This window comes from Sylvia atricapilla, chromosome 10, assembly GCF_009819655.1.
Source record: "Sylvia atricapilla isolate bSylAtr1 chromosome 10, bSylAtr1.pri, whole genome shotgun sequence".
NCBI lineage: Eukaryota > Metazoa > Chordata > Aves > Passeriformes > Sylviidae > Sylvia > Sylvia atricapilla.
The window spans coordinates 16,683,042-16,700,839 of NC_089149.1; the positions used below are offsets into that span (position 1 = coordinate 16,683,042).

At 46.8% G+C, this 17,798-nt stretch overlaps 1 protein-coding gene across 2 annotated transcripts in view; it reads left to right on the forward strand.

The window, feature by feature from the left end:
- BOK (BCL2 family apoptosis regulator BOK) overlaps nt 1-17,798 on the forward strand; it is a 36,041-nt gene that overhangs the window by 15,997 nt on the left and 2,246 nt on the right. For both annotated transcript variants that reach the window (XM_066326096.1, XM_066326095.1), the window contains exons 2-4: nt 460-838; nt 4,634-4,762; nt 13,748-13,911. In XM_066326096.1, coding sequence (XP_066182193.1) covers nt 616-838; nt 4,634-4,762; nt 13,748-13,911 — 516 coding nt within the window. In that variant the 5' untranslated portion in view covers nt 460-615. The remainder of the gene's footprint in view (nt 1-459; nt 839-4,633; nt 4,763-13,747; nt 13,912-17,798) is intronic.

Below are 17,798 nucleotides of genomic sequence, written 5' to 3' on the forward strand. Positions count from 1 at the left end.
GTTTTGGGGTTTTTTTTTTATTTCTTTTTTTTTTTTTTTTTTTTGGTTTTTTGTTTTTTTTTTTTTTTTGTTTTGTGTTTGTGTTTTTTGTTTTTTGTTGTTGAGGGGGAGGAGGGTTGGTTTTGGTTTTGTTTAATTGAAATAAGCTGAGATTGTCTGCAAATTCTATGAAGTGTTTCCATGCTCTGACTGTCTAGTCTCTCTGATGGGTAATTCTAGAACAGCCAAATCTGAATGGGAAAAGAGGAAACACCTCGAGAGTTCAAAACTGCAGCCCTTCTGTGGACCATGCTGCCAGGGATAGTCAGTGGCTGAAAGATGCAAGACTTTGCCCCCTGTCTGTAAGATGAACCAAGACAAATGTTTTGCAAATGTGATACTTCAGCTTAACTGTATTCTTGAGCTTCTGATTTACATCTTTGCAATGCTAGAGGACTTACAGATGCTTTTATTTACCAGCTAAAATGAAAAACTGGCCTGTGGAGAAGAGCTGCTGGGAGCTCTGACAGACCTTGAGGACAGAGGATTACTAGACAACTCCTGCAGATTCTCATCGAAGGCTTTGGCTCAGCCTTCCAGTCAGTGCATGCAGAGCTGTGGGTTCAGCAGCTGAGGATGGAGGTGCTACGTCGTTCCTCAGTCTTTGCTGCAGAGGTGATGGAGGTTTTTGACAGGTCTCCCACTGACAAAGAGCTTGTGTCCCAAGCCAAGGCTCTCTGCAGAGACTACATAAACTCCAGGCTGATTCAGGCGGGTGTCAGCTGGAGCAAACCCGAGTACAACGCCCCAGTGCCTGGGGGTAAGCTGGCCGAGGTGTCTGCCATACTGCTACGACTTGGTGAGTCCTGCTGGGCTGGGGGGAACTCAGATTGGAGGAGAGATTCAGACCAGACTTCTGGAAGAAGCTTTTCATGTGATGATACAGAGGTTTATCTTCTCTGCTTTTGGCATTTATTTTGGTTTTGGGGATCTTCACTGAACAGCTCCTTTGCTTGAGTTTCCACAGTCTCTTGGAGCACTGCTCAGCACAGGGCTTCTGCAAAGTTGCCTTTTTATGAGGACTTGCAACACCTCAAAATCACAAAGCAGTCTAAGAAAGCCCAGCACCAAATTGATTCTGTGTGCCCAAGTGTCCAGCTGCGTAATAGTTCTCACAGTACTTAGAGCAGTCTTTCTCAGCTGGGCATTTTAACTGGTCTTGCAGTCTTTTCTCCAGGGTGACTTGATTGCCACAATGCATCTGACATCTTCTAGGGCGCTGCTCCTGCTTGACTTGAGCTTCAGCAGTAGCTCACCCAGCTTTAATCTGGTGGTAGTTGCTTAGAAAATGTGTTGTTGGAGATTTTATAAAAGCTGTTTTTTAATGACAGTGTGTTTAATTCTCCTTTGTCTGTCTTAGCTATTCAGCAAGACCTGAGTTTTCTTGCTTTTTGCTGGAGCAAGGAGTTGATGCTGTCTGGTGTACGCTGCCATTCAGTGCCACCCTCACAGCACAGCAACTGTGGGGACTTCAGGGAGAGCAATTTGAAGGTTATGCATGGAGGCTGTGACATGAAAATACCATTTAGAGCTTCTACCAGAAGCACTCTCTAAATTTTAACAGTTGCCTGGCCTTTAGTTTTGAGTTGTGTAGCATCCTGCGTGCTCAAGTCTAGCTGTTTGTCATTTGGGAACCAAACACTTTTATTCTTGGAAGTTGCTTCCAACATCCCTCTTTGCCTGCAGGCTGGTATATTAGTTCACATCTGGCGTGGAAACTACCACCAGCATTTGCATCTGATTTAATTACATAAGAGTTCAAGCAGGTCTGCTGAACTAACGAAGACAGGACCCTGACTGGTGTTCCCCACTTTTTCCCCTTTTTACCGGTTTGATATTATCCCAAGTTTCTTTTTAAGGCATAGCTGTGTTTCTTTTACCTGACTTTTTTTTTTTTTTTTTTTTTAATTCATTCTTTTTCACATTTTCTCTTCTATGTTGATTTTACTTCTGCTTTTGTTTCCAGTGATTGTTTGGTCTTTGGAGGATTTTTTTGCTTGTTTTCTGTCATTCTCACTGTCTGTTTGTACTCCCTTTCTTCTCTGCCTGCATTGGGGATTGAAATTTATGTGCTTCCAACCCCATCTTCTGTGGGTGGCCAGGAACATGTTAAAGGGCAAGCAGGTGGCACACTGGATCTGAAGGCATCTCCTGCATTGTCCAGATGGAAAGATTTGGCTGATAGTCCCGGGAACTTGGTGTCTTCTCTGAGCAAATCTGTTTGGAGAGCACCATGTGGTACCCATGCAACCAGAAAGGCGAGCAGATCTCCTCTTTCTGTCCTGTTTCTTTAGAAACTCCACTTGCCACATGGCCCATCCATTTCTTTTTCCTTTTGTTGCTCTCACCAGCACAAGGCTTGCTGCTATCCAGGCACCTGCCAGGAATGGTAATCCTTAGCCACTTTAAAGCAGTGCAACAAGCAAGACCAATTTTTTCCTTCACGATAGTGCTGAGAAGACTGTGGAGATGGGAAGCTGGAGTATTTCCTTGCCAGTTGCACACAGAGACTCTGATGTACTACCTGGTGGGCCAGTAGAAGTCCTGGGCATAGGCAATGCTGTTGGAGGTCACAGGAAGGTAGACTTCATCAGCTCATTGAGGCTTAGCAGCTAATTAGGGCAATTAATGAGTCAGACATGGTAAAACTTAATGGTATAGCCAAATGAGGCACCCCAGACCAACTGGCTGTGTCTGTCATAGGCATGGTTTATCTGAACTTGTATTTCCTCTGGCCAAGGTCCAGCCAGGTGCCCACTGACTGCTGGAAGGAGATTCTGCACCTGGAAACTGTCACTGCTGCCCTGCTAATTCCTCCATAAGCACCAGAGGAAGGAGGAAAAGCCCCCAAATTGCTCTAAATGTTGCAAAGTTGGGCATCAGAACAAGGACACTGGAGACCAGCACCAGTGTATCATGCCACAGGGGAGGTCCTGGGGCTGCTGAGGCAGGGAGACTCTCTGAGCATGGGAATGCTTTCCTGTGCTTTCCTTCCCCAGATGCTCCTGCCTTGCTGCAGAACAGGGCATGTGTGCCTCCAATCAAACCCTGATCTCATCTGGGGCCTCCAGGCACTGCTTGTTAGAAGCTGTAGCAGTGGCAGGCTACCAAGTGCTGATCCCAGCCTCCTGTGCCTTCCTCTCAGCTAACCAGGGCTATCCCCATTTCCTTACATTTACCAGGAGGGCTGTGTGCTGCCTGTGAGGAGAAAATGGCTGCTGGAGTAGTCCAAGTAAGGTTTCCCCTTATCAGGGCTGACCATGTGTTGGCAGATTTCCTTTTGCCGTCAAACAGGGATAATCCCATACTCAGAAAGGGCTGGGAGAGCTCAGCTGCGGAATTCTGTAGTGCTGGATTTTGCCTGTGCTGAGTGCCAGATAAATGAATTAGGGATCAGTAGTTAATGGCTCTATAACAAGATCCTGATTGCACTGACATCTTCCTTTTTACCTCTCATATAAATGAAATTTTGAGGAAGATCAGTTGCCCTCTGGCTGGGCCAAGTCGCCTGGGTCTGGCAGTGGGATATAAAGCTGTTTGGATAGCTCTTCCTCTTTCCAGGGCACCCTTGTGCAGGAGAAGAGCACAGTGTGTCCTAAATCTAAGCCAAAAAGGGCTCTCCATGCACAAAGGGCCTTGGTCCCATGCTGTGTTTGCAGTGTGTCATGATCCTACAGCAGCTGTGCAACGTTCATTAAATATCCATGAACCTCTACAGAGAGAAATCCCTTGGAAACTGGGCTTTATTAATTCTTCTACTCAAAAAATGGTTTGTTTCGCTACAAAGGAAAAGCTTTACTGTTGTTTCCCAAGCTCCATAGCTCAGTCCTTTGGGAGAAGGTTCTCTGCTTGTCCTTGGTATTTTTGTCTAGGTTTCAAGCTGGCCTAACACCTCCTGCCATTTCCCAGCTGGGCAGAAAGCACTCTGGAGGTGAAAGCACTTGTCTGTGTGTCAGATACCCTGCTGCTGAGCAGTCAGCCATGCAAATGAGCATCTCTTTAACCATTTGGAAGACAGAAAGAAATCCAGATTGACTCTCAAGTGCCTGTGTGAGCATAAAATAGCTGAGAGTCTCTTTGTTTAATTAATGTTATGCAGCTCTGGGTGGATCCTTGGCTTTCATCAGCCTTCAGCATTCTTGAGTTGCTCTCTTGCACTTGAGGCGTTTTTGTACGAGCCTGATGGGGTGCTGAGGAAGGGCGTATCTCTCAAAAGCTTACATGGATGGATATGCTTCCTTCTCACTTCTGAAATAAAATGACATGGCTTTGCTTATCTGAGGCCTGTCTCCTGTGTTGGAGGAAAGGCAGGCAGCCAGCCTGGGAACAGCATTTATATCAGGGATTACTGCAGCCACACCACTGGTACAGGGCCACTGCCTGCCTCTGCTCCCTTTAGAAGTCCCAGGATGCTTGTGGTAGGGAATTGCGTCTAAAGGACCCTAAGCACTCTGCTGCCTGCCTAAACTCAGGAGGGGCTGGGGCTCAGACTCTTTGGCTGAAGGCATCCCTGGAGTGCCCCCGGCTGTAATTGCTCCGTGGTGAGAGCAGGGCTTGGTGCTGTGGGTGCTGAGCCCTGGCTGTTTGTTTGTAGGGGATGAGCTGGAGTACATTCGCCCCAACGTCTACCGGAACATCGCGCGCCAGCTGAACATCTCCCTGCACTCCGAGACCGTAGTGTCCGACGCCTTCCTGGCTGTGGCTGCACAGATTTTCACTGCAGGTACGGTGCCTAGACAGGGCTGGGTGGGAAGGAACAGTATGGAACCACCTCATTTGGAGAAGCCATATATCTGGGATAGCCTGTAAGGTGGGGCCTGGCTTTCTGAAAGGGCTGTGGGCAGTTTGGCAGTGTGCCCTGCTTTAATGATTTAATGACAGCTCCTCTACTGTCTTCTGGCAGGGAAGTGTCTTGGCTTGTAATATCCTCCCAGTAGGTTGTCTGATTCTAGAAGGCACCTCCTGCCCTTCCTCATTAGGAGGTGGTTGTTACCTCATTGCGCAGGGAGGTCACTCATTCCAAGCTGATTTGCTCACCATTGGCAACTGCAGAAGATTCATTGCTTGGGAGTCTCCCTTGTTCCAGCTCATGCTGCAGATGCTGGGAGCCAGAATCAACTCATCACAAGAGAGTTCCTCTCATCCTGGTTTCCTTTCCCACAGCAACACCCAGAATTGCAATGGGACCTGCTTTTTCTCATGTTGGGGAAGTCTTGGTCCTTAAGGCTGTACCAGATGAGCAGGTGCTTTGAGCTTTCTCCCTGCTTAGATGTGAGTGTTCTGCTGCTGCTGTTAGACTGGTTCCAGAGATGATGGTCAAAAGCAAAAATATGCCCTATGCTGTGTTCTGCTTTTCCTGGAAACAATCCCTGCCCACAACTGGAAAAGCAGCCTGTGGGAAGTGAGGGAATAGAAACCTTTTTGAGAGATTTGTGTCAGGCAGGTTCTGGCACAGTTATGGGTTTTCTGCAGTATCTTGTTGTGTTGTCTGTGGAAGGGACAGTAGATGTTAAAGATTGGAAACAAAACAATAAGAGAGAAAAGGAGAACCTAAAGAAAGCAACTTGCTAGCAGCATAGCAGTATGAGACCACTGGAACCAGTGACAATAGCATGGGAAGTGTCACAGGATGCAGGGACTCTTGTCACTTTGGCAATAGTTGCTACAGGATAGAAGTCCAGGTTTTAGTTGTACTTTCAAATAGGCTACCTCACTCAAAACCTTTTAATCCTCACAATCCACTGTGCTTCCTTATCTGGAATCACTGGCATTCTGGAGAAGCCCTGACATGCAGAAAGTCTGAAGAGCTGTAGTGGAGAGTGCAGATCCTCCCCAGAATCATAACAGATGGCAAAATAGATCTCTGAGAGGGACTGCCCAAGCAGGGCTTCTGGCAGTTTGAGCAGGGCAGATTTTACTCCCTGGGTTAGAGAACTTGGTGCTATGTCATTGGGAGTGGGTGGAATTGGACTGTGTGGCTGGTATTGCAGCCTTCAACAGCCTTTCAGAGCATGCCTGGGTTGCAGCTTGCCTTTGCACTGGGCTGGCTTGAGAGGGCTTGTGAGCTCAGAAAACAAGAGCTGGGAAAGTATGGCAGGAATGTCTCAGTGTGGCCATGTACAAAGTGCAGGTGGCCTGTCTTGTCACTTAATACTGAGCTTTACTGGTGTCAAGGCAAACAGAAAAACAATGGTCAGGCTGGCAGGCTCAGGTGCAGTTTGCATTGGAGGTGAGTAGGTGATCTTCGATGACTGCAGCTGAGTGCTTTGGGACTGGCCCACCTCCAGAGCTGAAGTGACACAGAGAGCTAAGCCAGGACTGCTGCAGGTGGAGCAGACTGTGTGTGACGTGATGCTGCATAACCGTGATGCTGGGAAGAAAGCCTGCTGCCTCCTGGGAATTCTGCCCTCCGTGTATATTGACAAATTCATGGAGAGCTGCATTTTTTTTTTGTGTTCTTCAGCTTCTCAGCTCGGGAGCCAAGTGTGTGGGTAGTTTAAAATTAAAGTAGAAGTCATATCTCATATTTCTAAACCTGGGTTTTCAGGGTGTTAAGAATAGAATTTGGACTCAGCCCTCTGGCTCTGACAATGCTGGAGGCTTTGGACTCAAGCTCTGTTGACAGTGCTGCCCCTCCACTTGAGTGACTCTGCTGTGGAAATGTCTGGTGGTGTGCTGGTTGCACGGGGGCTGATTCAAACCTGCCCAGAGCTCTCTGTGCTCTGCTCTTAATTCTTTCTCATCTCTGCTGGAAGTTGTGTATTTAATTGCTTTTATCAACTTTTTATTATAATTTCTCCTGGGTAGAAGGTTGCTGAGTGGCAGAGGGGTAGGAGCTTGCTCTTTTTCAACATTTCTGGATCCCACTGCAGTGTCAAAACTCAGCATTTAACAATAAATCCAGCAAATTGGAGTTGGCTGTAGCAGCCAGACATTCGTTCCTTTTTTTTTTTTTTTTTTTTTTTTTTTTTCATAGTTCAGAGGAAAGAGGCTCTTACTCAGCAAAGGAAACCAGACACTCATGTTCAGTCTGAGTTTTCATGCCAGTTACCAAGTTTATTAAGAAAACAGCTACAGTCCGACACTACAGTGCTTAGACAGCTTGGGGAGCCCCACTAGTCACTTACAATGCCTTTCCAGCAAGGAAGCAGGAGATTTTGACCCTTTTTTGCTGGATAGGTTACTCCTTAATCTTTTGCATGTCTATCTTCCACATTCTGGTCTGGCTTTGAGTCTTCATACTGTAGCTGTCTCTGTCTGTGCTCACTTCCTGTCCACCCTGTCTACAAGTCTTGACTAAGCCCAAAACTGCCCGTAGCAGCCTGTTCCAATGCCTCTTCTTTCAGTGAAGAAATTTTTATTAACAACCAACTTAAACATCACCTGGTGCTATTTGTGGCCATTTCCTCTTGTCTCATGGCTTGTCATCTGGGAGAAGAGACTTTAGGCTCAAGTTGTATTTCATTCCCCTGTTTGCAAACAACTCATTAGCTATTCAGGGTGAGGAGAGCCCATCTGTATGGAGACAAGCCCTGCAAAACCCTGATCTGCTTTTGATGGTAAAGGATCTGCAGCAGCATTGTCTCTATGATGTTCTCATGTGTGGTCCAAAGATGCTCTGCAGGTAGCAGGAGACTTTCCCCTGACATCAACAAGCTTTGTTTTGGGGCCTGGCTGAGCTGACATTTACCTTAGGTTCTAAAACAAATGCCAGAAGGAAGAGGTCACTTGATGGAAAGACAGAAGGGGAAAACAGAGAGGCATTTTCCTTTCCTAAAGGAAGCAGTTCTGTCCTGTTGGTAAGAGCTGCTAGGCATGAGGACTTTTTAAAAGCTTTCAGCCTGGTTTTTACTGGGTTTGGCTTTTAATCAAGAGTGCCTGGGCTGAAGTGAACCCTGTGTAACAGGAATGTAGGGTTAATTCTTTCTGAGGAGAAAGCGCTTTCCCTGTAGAAGTAAATGGATGTAGATGACACCAAGCTGACTGGTGCTGTTGACACACTTGAAGGATGGGATGACATCCAGAGGGACCTAGACAAGGTTGAGAAGTGACCCATGGGAATCTCATGAGGTTGTACAAGGCCAAGTGCTAATGCTGCATTTGTGTCAGGGCAACCACCAGGATCAGTCCAGGCTGGGGATGAACAGATCAAGAACAACCCTGGCAGAAGGACTTGGGGGTGCTGGTGGGTGAGAGCTGGACATGCCCCAGCCCTGTCTACTGGGACCCAGAAACCACTCATGTGCTGGGCTGATCCCCCAGCATGGGCAGCAGGGGAGGGGAGACTCTGCCCCTCTGGCCCACTCAGACCTGTCTCCAGCCTGAGGGTCCCAGCACAGGAAGGACATGGAGGTGCTGGAGTGAGTCCAGAGGAGGCACCAGGATGATCAGAGGGATGGAGCAGCTCTGCTGTGAGGAAAAGCTGGGATGTTGAGATTATTCAGCCTGAAGAAGAGAAGCTCATGGTGGCCTAACTGTGGCTTTCAAGTTCCTGAAGGAGCCAGCAAGGAAGTTGGAGAGAGACTATTTACAAGGGCCTGGAATGACAGGACAAGGGAGAATGGCTTCATAGTAACAGGTAGTAGGTTTAGATTAGATATTAGGAAGAAATTTTTTCCCTAGGAAAGTGAGGCCCTGGCACAGGTTGCTCAGAGAAGCTGTGGCTGTCTCCTCCCTGGAAGTGTTCAAGGCCACATAGGATGGGGCTTGGAGCAACCTGGGATGGTGGAAGGTGTCCCTGCCTGTCAGAGACTGGAAAAAGTAATCTGTTTTGAGACATCTTAGGATGCTTGGAATGTGTGGTAGGAGGTGGGTCAGACCTTGCTCTGGTGAGGTGGTGCCCCCAATCCTGCAGTGTCTGCCAGCCATGGCACACTGAAGGCAGCCCCACAGTGCTGCCTGACCCGGTCCCTAACCCAGTCCCTGAGTGTCCAAGGAACCGTAAGTCCCACCTGGGAGGAATGCCCAGGATGGGCCAAAACTTTAAGAAGCCTGACCATGAAGCAAGCACATTGTCCTTTAACCCTACCTTCACTTTGGAGTCTTACATCACTGGAACCCGGGAGTTGGTAGCTATATGTGTGTTTTTCTACACCTTTCCTGTCTTTCTGTTTTTTTCCCTTTCTTCATCTGTCTTCTAAGGGAACGTGACATTAAAGGTTTTCTATGTTCAGTGAGCTAAGTCTATGCAATGGTAAGTGATGTTATGTTGCATTTCCTCTTTTGCCACTGTTCCTTAATTTTCTGTAGTTTACCAGCAAACTTCCATGTGTTTACCTCTTGAAAATATCTGGTTGGGATTTTCTCCTTTGCATCTATCCAGAGGAAAAGAACCTTGGTTTTAACCCTGGAATTAAGTGACTGGGGTGTAATGCTGCCCATGACAGGGGATTGGAGTGAGATGAGCTTTAGGTGCCCTTCCAACCTAGACGATTCTGCGTTTCTCTGTAATGCTGTTAGAAATGCATCCTGCTGCTCCCTCATTGTTTAGGTCTTATGACTTGAGCTTCCTGCCTTGTGAACACCCCTCTCAGCTTTTCTCTGTACCAAAGCCTGTTGTGTCTGGCTGTATTCTCCCAGCTGCTGAAATATAGCAGTGGATCGTGTTTCTTTAAGGTCTGATTTGTGAGCAGGACTTTGATGCTGAGTGGAGCAAAGGGAAGTTTATTTGAATAACCTCAGGTATTGTGGTGCCCTGAGACTGCGCAATCGTGTCTCATGGCTTCTTCATCTCTCCCCTGGGGCAGACAAACTCATATGAGCAGAAACACTTTCAAGAGCATTCCTCTCCTGCTAATTCATTTTACCCTGGGCTCAGCAGTGTTTACATACCTTCAGCTCCATGGATAGAATACGACTTGTAATTCTTATTTTTTATAATGCCTTCTAAGCAGCCCTTCACTTTTTCCGTATCCTTTTGTTCCAAGTCAATGAGCAGAGTTCTCTCTCTTTTGACCGTTCCTTTTTAGACCAGCATTCCATTCCCTGTTGTTGTTAGCTCCTGTGCATGTTAATCCACACAGTGGGAAGCTGTGAATAGATTGTCTTGCTTGGTGATGAGTGCCTGATTTACCCAGTGTGGATGACAGCCAGGCCTTTTGAGGAATTTGGAGCAAGCCAGTGTGTTTTTGCTTCTCATGTGGCACTGGCCAGATGCAATTCCAGCTTATGCTGAGATGCATCACACTGGTGTCACTTTGAACCTGGTCTGGACATCATGGGGAACAGAGGCACTGCCCTCTCAGTAACTGTGCTCCTCTGCCAAGGGAGTCCTCCAGAGATATAAGTTAATGGAGCTGGTGTCCTGGGAAAGTGCAGAAGAGGGCTGCTGGGGCATGTTCCCCTGCTCTCTCCTGCCTGGGGCTGGATGATTGCTGGAGCCCTCCTGGGCAGGGGCCCAGCCCCACAGGCATGGCCTAGGTGTTGGAGGCACCTGCTCTTCCCTTGCTTCCTACAATATCTAGAAGAAGAGCATAAACTGTGCCCTGCTGTTGGGAATGAGAAGCTCAGCCTACTGTCTCCATCCTCTGCCTCCAGCAGTGGCAAGAGGACTTCAGACAAATGGAAATTAGGTCAGGATTTCCTCCTCTCTTGCCCCCATGGACCAACTCGGCTAGTAACAGGAAAGGCAAACTGAAGGATTGGTTTGACCCTTATGGGCATGCTCTGGAAAGAGGATGTGACCCCTGAGCCCTCCACATCCATCACCATTATAAGAGTTAACCAAGAACTCGTTCTCTTTCTGCTGTGAAAGGGAGAAGGGTTCTCTACATGTGCCAGAGGAGCAGTCACCTCGTGCAAATCCTGCAGCAGGTACCACTATGGAACAATTTTGGCAGAGAAGCTGGAGCTGAAGGGCTTCTTCTCCATCCTCTCTGGGCTGACATGCCTTATAGCAAACTGCTTTCCTGTGAGCTGGGGAGGTCATGGATCTCTTGAGCCTCTGTCTTTCACAGGTTGTGGATATACTTTTCTTCTATTGGAAAGCAAAACTTGGGTTCAAAACAAGACTGGAGCTGTCTTTAGTACCAGAATGACTTCAGTCCTGTCAGTCTTTTTTACTGCCATGTAAATATCTCAGAGCTAATGGACTTGCTTCAGATATTTAAAGAGTGCTGTCAGCAAAAGCTTGGGAATAAGCCAGTGAACTCTTCCCTGGAATTTTGGGTAACTTTTGTTATGTAACTCAAGATGCAAGGAACTACATTTCTGCAGGGATGGAGAACTGTAAAACTGACTTATATTAAGCTGAATATAAGCCAGCTGAGGCTCTGGCCCTGAACATATCATCAACAGGGAGTGTAACCCTTTAAAGCCTCTTTCATTCAGTAGAACTGTATTGACCTGCACTCGGACTGCCTCTTCCTTGCAGAGAGAACCCCTCTGTCTAGTCTTCTGTGGTTTCATAGCCTTTTCCTGGCTCATTCTGCTGGCTGTCATGGTGACACACAATGTGAGAAAGGCAAATAAATAGTGTAAATGCCAAACAGGCAGTGAACTTCCTGAGTGACAGCGCTGGTGTCAGGGACACCGCAGGGTCTGCTCAGCAAATAAAAGTAAAAGAACAACAATCACTTTAGCTATGTTAATAACTTGCTCAGATCTTGGGGATAGTTCTGGGGTAAAGACAGAATCTCACAGAGGATTTGAACTATTGCTGTTACTGTTGCTGCAGAGCCTCACAAAAGGTTCATCTGTAGATTTCTATCTTACATGAGTCATGAAAAATGAGGGATTTTTTGTAACACTGAATAGATTTTCTTCAGTCTAACAAGGTATTCCTGTGGCTGACATTTGAAGAGGTCCTCTAAAGTTTAGTTCTTTTTTTTATTTAAGGAAAGGAAAAACAAGCAATTCCTACAAGTGTTAGCCTGAATGTCCCCTCTGAAGCACTAAGTGTAAGAATTGTGGAAATGCTCTGAAAATCTGCATGTTTTCTAAAGAAATATAGGACATTCTGCTGCAATGAGAACTGCTGTGAAGAGGCTGGAGCTCCATCCTGGAGCTGGTTCAGGCTACCTCGGGATCTGAGAGTGCAATGCAGGAAAGAGAGAGGCTCTTTATTCAATTTAAATTGTATTTTTGCTTGCTGAGCACATCCAGTTTTCCAATGGTGTGTTTAACCCTTCCTGATCCATAGATCTGGTCATTGTGCACATCTTTTCATCTTCTCACCTGCTTTCTTTCTTGCTGCAACCCTGTGAGAACAGTTCTGTGTGGTTTTTTAAATATTAGAACTTCACCAGGCTTCTGACTGTGTTTGGGAGAGACTTTGGACAGATTCCACAGAGACCCAACACTGTAAAATACTTCACAGTATGATGGATAAATAGGGCTATTAGCAATAATCAACTGCAGGGGAGATATGCCACTGTGCAGCAGTCATGCTGCATGGGAGTGAAAGGGTTGTGTTTCCAGGTCACTGGTTCTGAGAAAAGCCTGATGAGGGGCAGCTGACTGCAATGTTTGGGCATGAAGGATTTATGACTGCAGTGTTTGAGCATGAAGGATTTATGCCCAGTGGTGTTGGTAAGGCACAGGGGAGCTCCCGGGAGGTTGGCTGGTACCTAGAGCTGAGCTGCCATGCTTATCACTAACACCAACAGGAAGAACTGCTGGGACAACTTCTGTGGAGCATTTGCTGCAGGCAGGTCAGCCTGGCAGGAAGGCTGTCTTCTAGCAGATTAGATAACTGACTGACTCTCCACCCCTGCACTGTCTTCAGTGGGGTAGCACAGGCAGTGTTAAGTAGGCAGTGGCCAAATCCTTGGAGCTACCTGTTTTTCAGGTGGAGACTGAAGCCTTACTTTGAAGAGAACACCAGCCCTCATGAGTGCAAGTGGAGGGGTAGCCACTCTGCTCCCTGGTGAGCAGCAACAGGACCCAAGGGAATGGCATGAAGCTGTCATGGGGGTTAGATTGGATATTAGGAAAAGATTCTTCCCCAGAGGGTGGTCAGGCTCTGAGCAGGCACACACCTGGGAATGCCACGGCCCCAAGGCTGCCAGAGCACCAGGAGCATTTGGACAACACTCTCAGGGGCAGAATGAGATTGTTGGTGTGCAGGGCCAGGAGCTGGTCTTGTGGGGCCATCCAGCTCAGGATTCTATGACTCCTCTATTCCAGCTATGATTCTGTGAACCATCTTGGCCCTGTAACTTTGCCTCCTTTTGTTGCTTTTGTGTCATTGTAGAACTGAAGATGCTTGTATGCTTTGAGTGTCACGTTAGAACAGTGTCACGTTGGAACAGTGATTAGAAAAAACCAGGAATGCTTTGTCTAAGGGTGTTTAAGCTTTATGTTGAAGACAAAAACCCCAGGTTGTTCAAACTATTTGAATTCTATCACCTCCTATGCAGCACATGCATGGCTGAGAGCCAGTGACAATACAAGACCTAGTGGTGCACATCTCCCCCATCCCCAACGGTGCCTTTGGGCTGCTTTTTTCCCAAAGCTGTGCAGCCACTACTGAGAGGCAACCAAACCATACCAAGGTCAGATTATTTCATACTGCTTCTCTGTGTGGAGAGTTTTCCCTCATTCTGGTCCTCTACTATTTCTTTTCCCCCACACGGAGGGCACACAGAACTTTGCCTGTACACAGGCAGCATGGGCACATGAGATGAAGCAGAATGGTTTCATTTGATTATTCAAGACTGACCGGAGTGTGTGTGTGTGTAAATATGAACAGCCCTTTTTCTCTCCACAGGCATAACGTGGGGCAAGGTGGTGTCCCTGTACGCCGTGGCAGCCGGGCTGGCGGTGGACTGTGTGCGGCACGCGCAGCCAGCCATGGTTCACACCATCGTCGACTGCCTGGGGGAGTTTGTCCGCAAGACCTTGGTGACGTGGCTGAAAAGGAGAGGGGGCTGGGTAAGAAATGCTGTCACATTGAACTTGTTTCTGCGTGTCCAGAGCAGAAAATAGCCCAGATAATAAAAGTAAGAGTGTAGTAATGCACCCCACACCCCCAGCAGGTGTTTCCAAATCGGGAAAGAGTTTCTGTTTACCTTTAGACATTTTAAGAAGTTTAACTAGAAAGTTCTATGTTTTTATCATTGTAATTGGCTCAGCGCCAGCACAGGAGCATGGCTTGGGCTCTGAGAGTGTAACTCAAAGCCTGTTGTTAATCTCATTGGACCAAGAGCCAAATTGTCCCTCCTAAAACATTCAGTATTTAGGAAGGAGCCCAAAGGAGGTAAGACGCCTTTTGGAGTGTTTCTAGCAGGGTGTCAGGTTTGCTCGGACACCTGTGTGCAGCTTTTCTTTTGTTTTCTGTAACGTTTGTTATTTTGATATTTTTCACTTATTAAACCTTTTGCTTTACAAAACACCTTAAAAGAGCAGTCTTGCTAAAATTATTTTAAGCCAATCTGCAAGGGCTGGACCCTTATAAGACTCTGGCCATGTGTTAACCTGTATCATAAGAGTGTGCTCTCTGCAGCTTTATGCAGAAAAAGGCTGTGGAGATACTCTTTCACAATGCTGTGGCCACCTCTCTCCTACCTACACCTGTGTTAGACTTATATAACTCTCTTACTGTCTCATGGTCCCATCCTCAAAAATATCAATTTTTCTTGTCCTCAGCTCCCTGCATAGCTGAGACATAATAATTCAATCCTGAGCCACCAGCAGCTGTTGTGTTCCTGATCTTCTCCAGAGCTAACAGCCAGTCAGAGTGGGACACTGTAGGAGTCATTCCTGTGAGGCTCTGGCACAGACTGCCCAGAGAAGCTGTGGTTGCCCCATCCCTGGAAGTGTTCCAGGCCAAGCTGAATGGGGCTTGGAGCAGGCTGATTTTAGAAGAAGGTGTCCCTGCCCATGGCAGGGGGTAGGACTGGATGGTTTTTAAAGGTCTCTTCATTCTTTGATTCTGTGATACTCTTTACCATCTGTTTTCTAGAAACGGGCAAAAAATGAGGCCTCCAACTTAGTTCTCTTATCACCTCTAAGCACTAGATTTCTTTGGTCTCTCTGTACTCAGTGTGAGCATTTGTTCCTGTGCAGGATTGTTCATAGTAAGAACTTTATTTTGGTGCTGTGTCATAGATGACACTGCTCAGTTCATAGGCCATCTTGTTCCCAAGGCATGCACTCTTTCCACACTGAGCCACAGCAGCAAATTCCCTCTTTTCAAAGAGGTGAAACTCACTCCTAAGCTGTCAGGAAATGGTCAGGCTCCTTACCCATACAAATCTGGAGAGAGGGGGTGTCTTTTACCAATCTGAGTATTGCTCCTTTGTGCTGAGACTTCCCAACAGTGTCAGTAGCTGATTCAGTTACCTGATTTTTTCAGGGCTGTGAAGAACTGGGAAAGTATCATTGTTCGGATTTTGGATCCCTTGCACTTACTAAGTACTAATCCTACCTTAAATCATTCCTGCCCTCTCTAAAACTGTGTCACCTTGAGGCCAGCTGACTCAGGGAGCTGTTTGGTAGGGCTAAAAGGAACCTTTGATTTGAATGCCCTGATCTGTTTCATTTTGCATTCCAAAAATTAATTGTGCCGAGGCAGGTGAAGAGGATATCCTGGGATTCAGTAACACTGTTCCTGCCTGTGAATGCCAGTCACTGCCTCAGTATCATTTGAGGCTTACTTTAACTGCATATCTGCAGAGCTGCTTGAAATATATTCTCTGAAACATTTTTTTTCTAAGATCTAGTTTCATTAAAACAGAAATGTTGCGTAGGAACGCATCTCTTTCTAGTTTCCAACTATTTTTTTCCTTGTTTTGGTAAAACTTGCATGCTCTGATAAGTTAGCATCTTGTTTTAATTTTTGTATTGCTTCATTAGAGCTCAAAACAGAGTGTTAGTTCCAAAAGGATATTTTTGGAAAATTTGTTGCATAGCAAACAAGCTGCAAAACCCATCTCCAGACCAGCACTGGTTCTGTGCAGCTGAGGAGATAAGTCCACCACTGGCCCCTTCTGCCAGCCATGCCTCTTTAGATGGGCTAAAGCACATTCCTATTGGAGTTGCTGAATCCATGCTGATTGCTCTTGGGATCTGGCCCTAAGGAAGGGAAGGCAACTTCCCTTACTCCCATTAAGCACAAGACTGTGAAGGCTGTTGGGTTGTTCTGATACAGCCCATTTCCAACACTCTTATTAGCAACCCTGAGCTGTGAAAAGGAAATGCTTTGCCTCCTGAAACTACCCCTTCAGTCTGGGGAAAGGCTACTAATCCCATCTTGTTCTGTGTCTCCCTCAATGTTCTTTCCTCTTCATCTAGGCACTGCAGCAAGGAATTTCCCAGCCTTGTTCACTCAGAGGCCAGACCAAAAGCTCTTTGGTGGAACCCTCTCACCCACTGCCAGGCCTAGCTTGTGTTGGTTTGTCCTGGTCATCTTTGTTCACATGGCCCCCCATCTCTTGTGCATCAGCCTGGGTTGAGGCTACCAAGAGTCACCCCCATGCCCTGAGGTGGTCCAGGAAGGGCACCGTGGAGACTTTGGAAAGGCATTTGAAATTCTCTTTTCAGCAGCAGGTTCCCATGCTGCTTCCATAGGGTGGAGAAGACTGCAGAACCCAATGCAAACCTCACAGGAAGAGCAAGAAAGAAACTTTGAGACATCATTTCTCCCTGGGAAGAGTTTGCAGCCTTAGTAGTGGCTTTACAGTAGAATAGAAAGATTTAATTTATATTTTTTGGCAGCATTAGCTACAAAGCAGTGTATGTGACTTGAATTTGTTTGAATAATTAACGCAGAACATCAAACTGGCATTGCAACAGTTTATCAGCGCTTGACAAGGCAAAAAGCCCTAAGTAGCTTTGAAGTTTCAATTCCACTGCCTTATCAGGTAGGCTTGATTTGGATAACAACAGCTAAGGCAATTGTTAAACAGCTGAGCAATTTTGCTTATCTAAGCGAGCCCCATACAAAATTGTAAGTGCTTCTGAGTGCAGTTCCTCTTGGTTAGTGCAGTGAGGTCATTGCCTTTGAGAAAACATAGCAGGGCTTTAAGTTCACCTTTTCTCGTCTGGCAGTTAACCCTCAACAGCTGTAATCAACCCAGAGTGTATGAGCCTTTTACTGGCTCACATGAGGCACTAAAGCCCATTACAGCTTATGTTTCTCTAGGATTAGGTATCCTAACATATGTGTTCAGACTGGTACCTGCATGTCATGCCTTCTCTCAGCTGAAGGGACAGTTTGACACAGCTGTGTTTTAAACATGACCCCTGTGCAGGTCGCTAGAATCTGACAGGTTGAATCAGTTCAGACTGTTTTCAAGTGCAAATAGGGTGTGCTAAGCCCTCACGGGAAGTATTCAGGGAGACCCACGTTACTTGCCTCCACAATGCAGATCAAGTACCTGTAACCACTTGTACCACATTGCAGCATCTTCTGGTAACATTCTTGGCTCTGCTTGCTGTGTTTGCTTGTGGTTTTTAGCTGTAGGCAGCAGTATTTCCACACCTTGGTGTTGACTCAGCTCTCTCCTGTCATCCTATTCCTTCCCATCATTGCATGCTCTATATCGATTCCTTCTGCAGTCTCTGCTCGTCAATTATTCATGAGCTCAGCTTCTCCTGATGCTCCCAGGAGATCAGCAACGTGGTGAGGTGCACTGTGCCAGCCTTCCAGACACGGTGAACAAGGAACTGCTGGAATGTGTGGGAGGCTGCTGGCAGCAGAGCTTTGGTCTGTAGGTGATGATGGGGTTGGTTAGTGTGGCTGTACTCACTAACCAGACTCTGGGATTTGTCCCTTCAGCCCCCTTTTCCTTTCTTCCAGTGATCACCAGGGTTGGTCA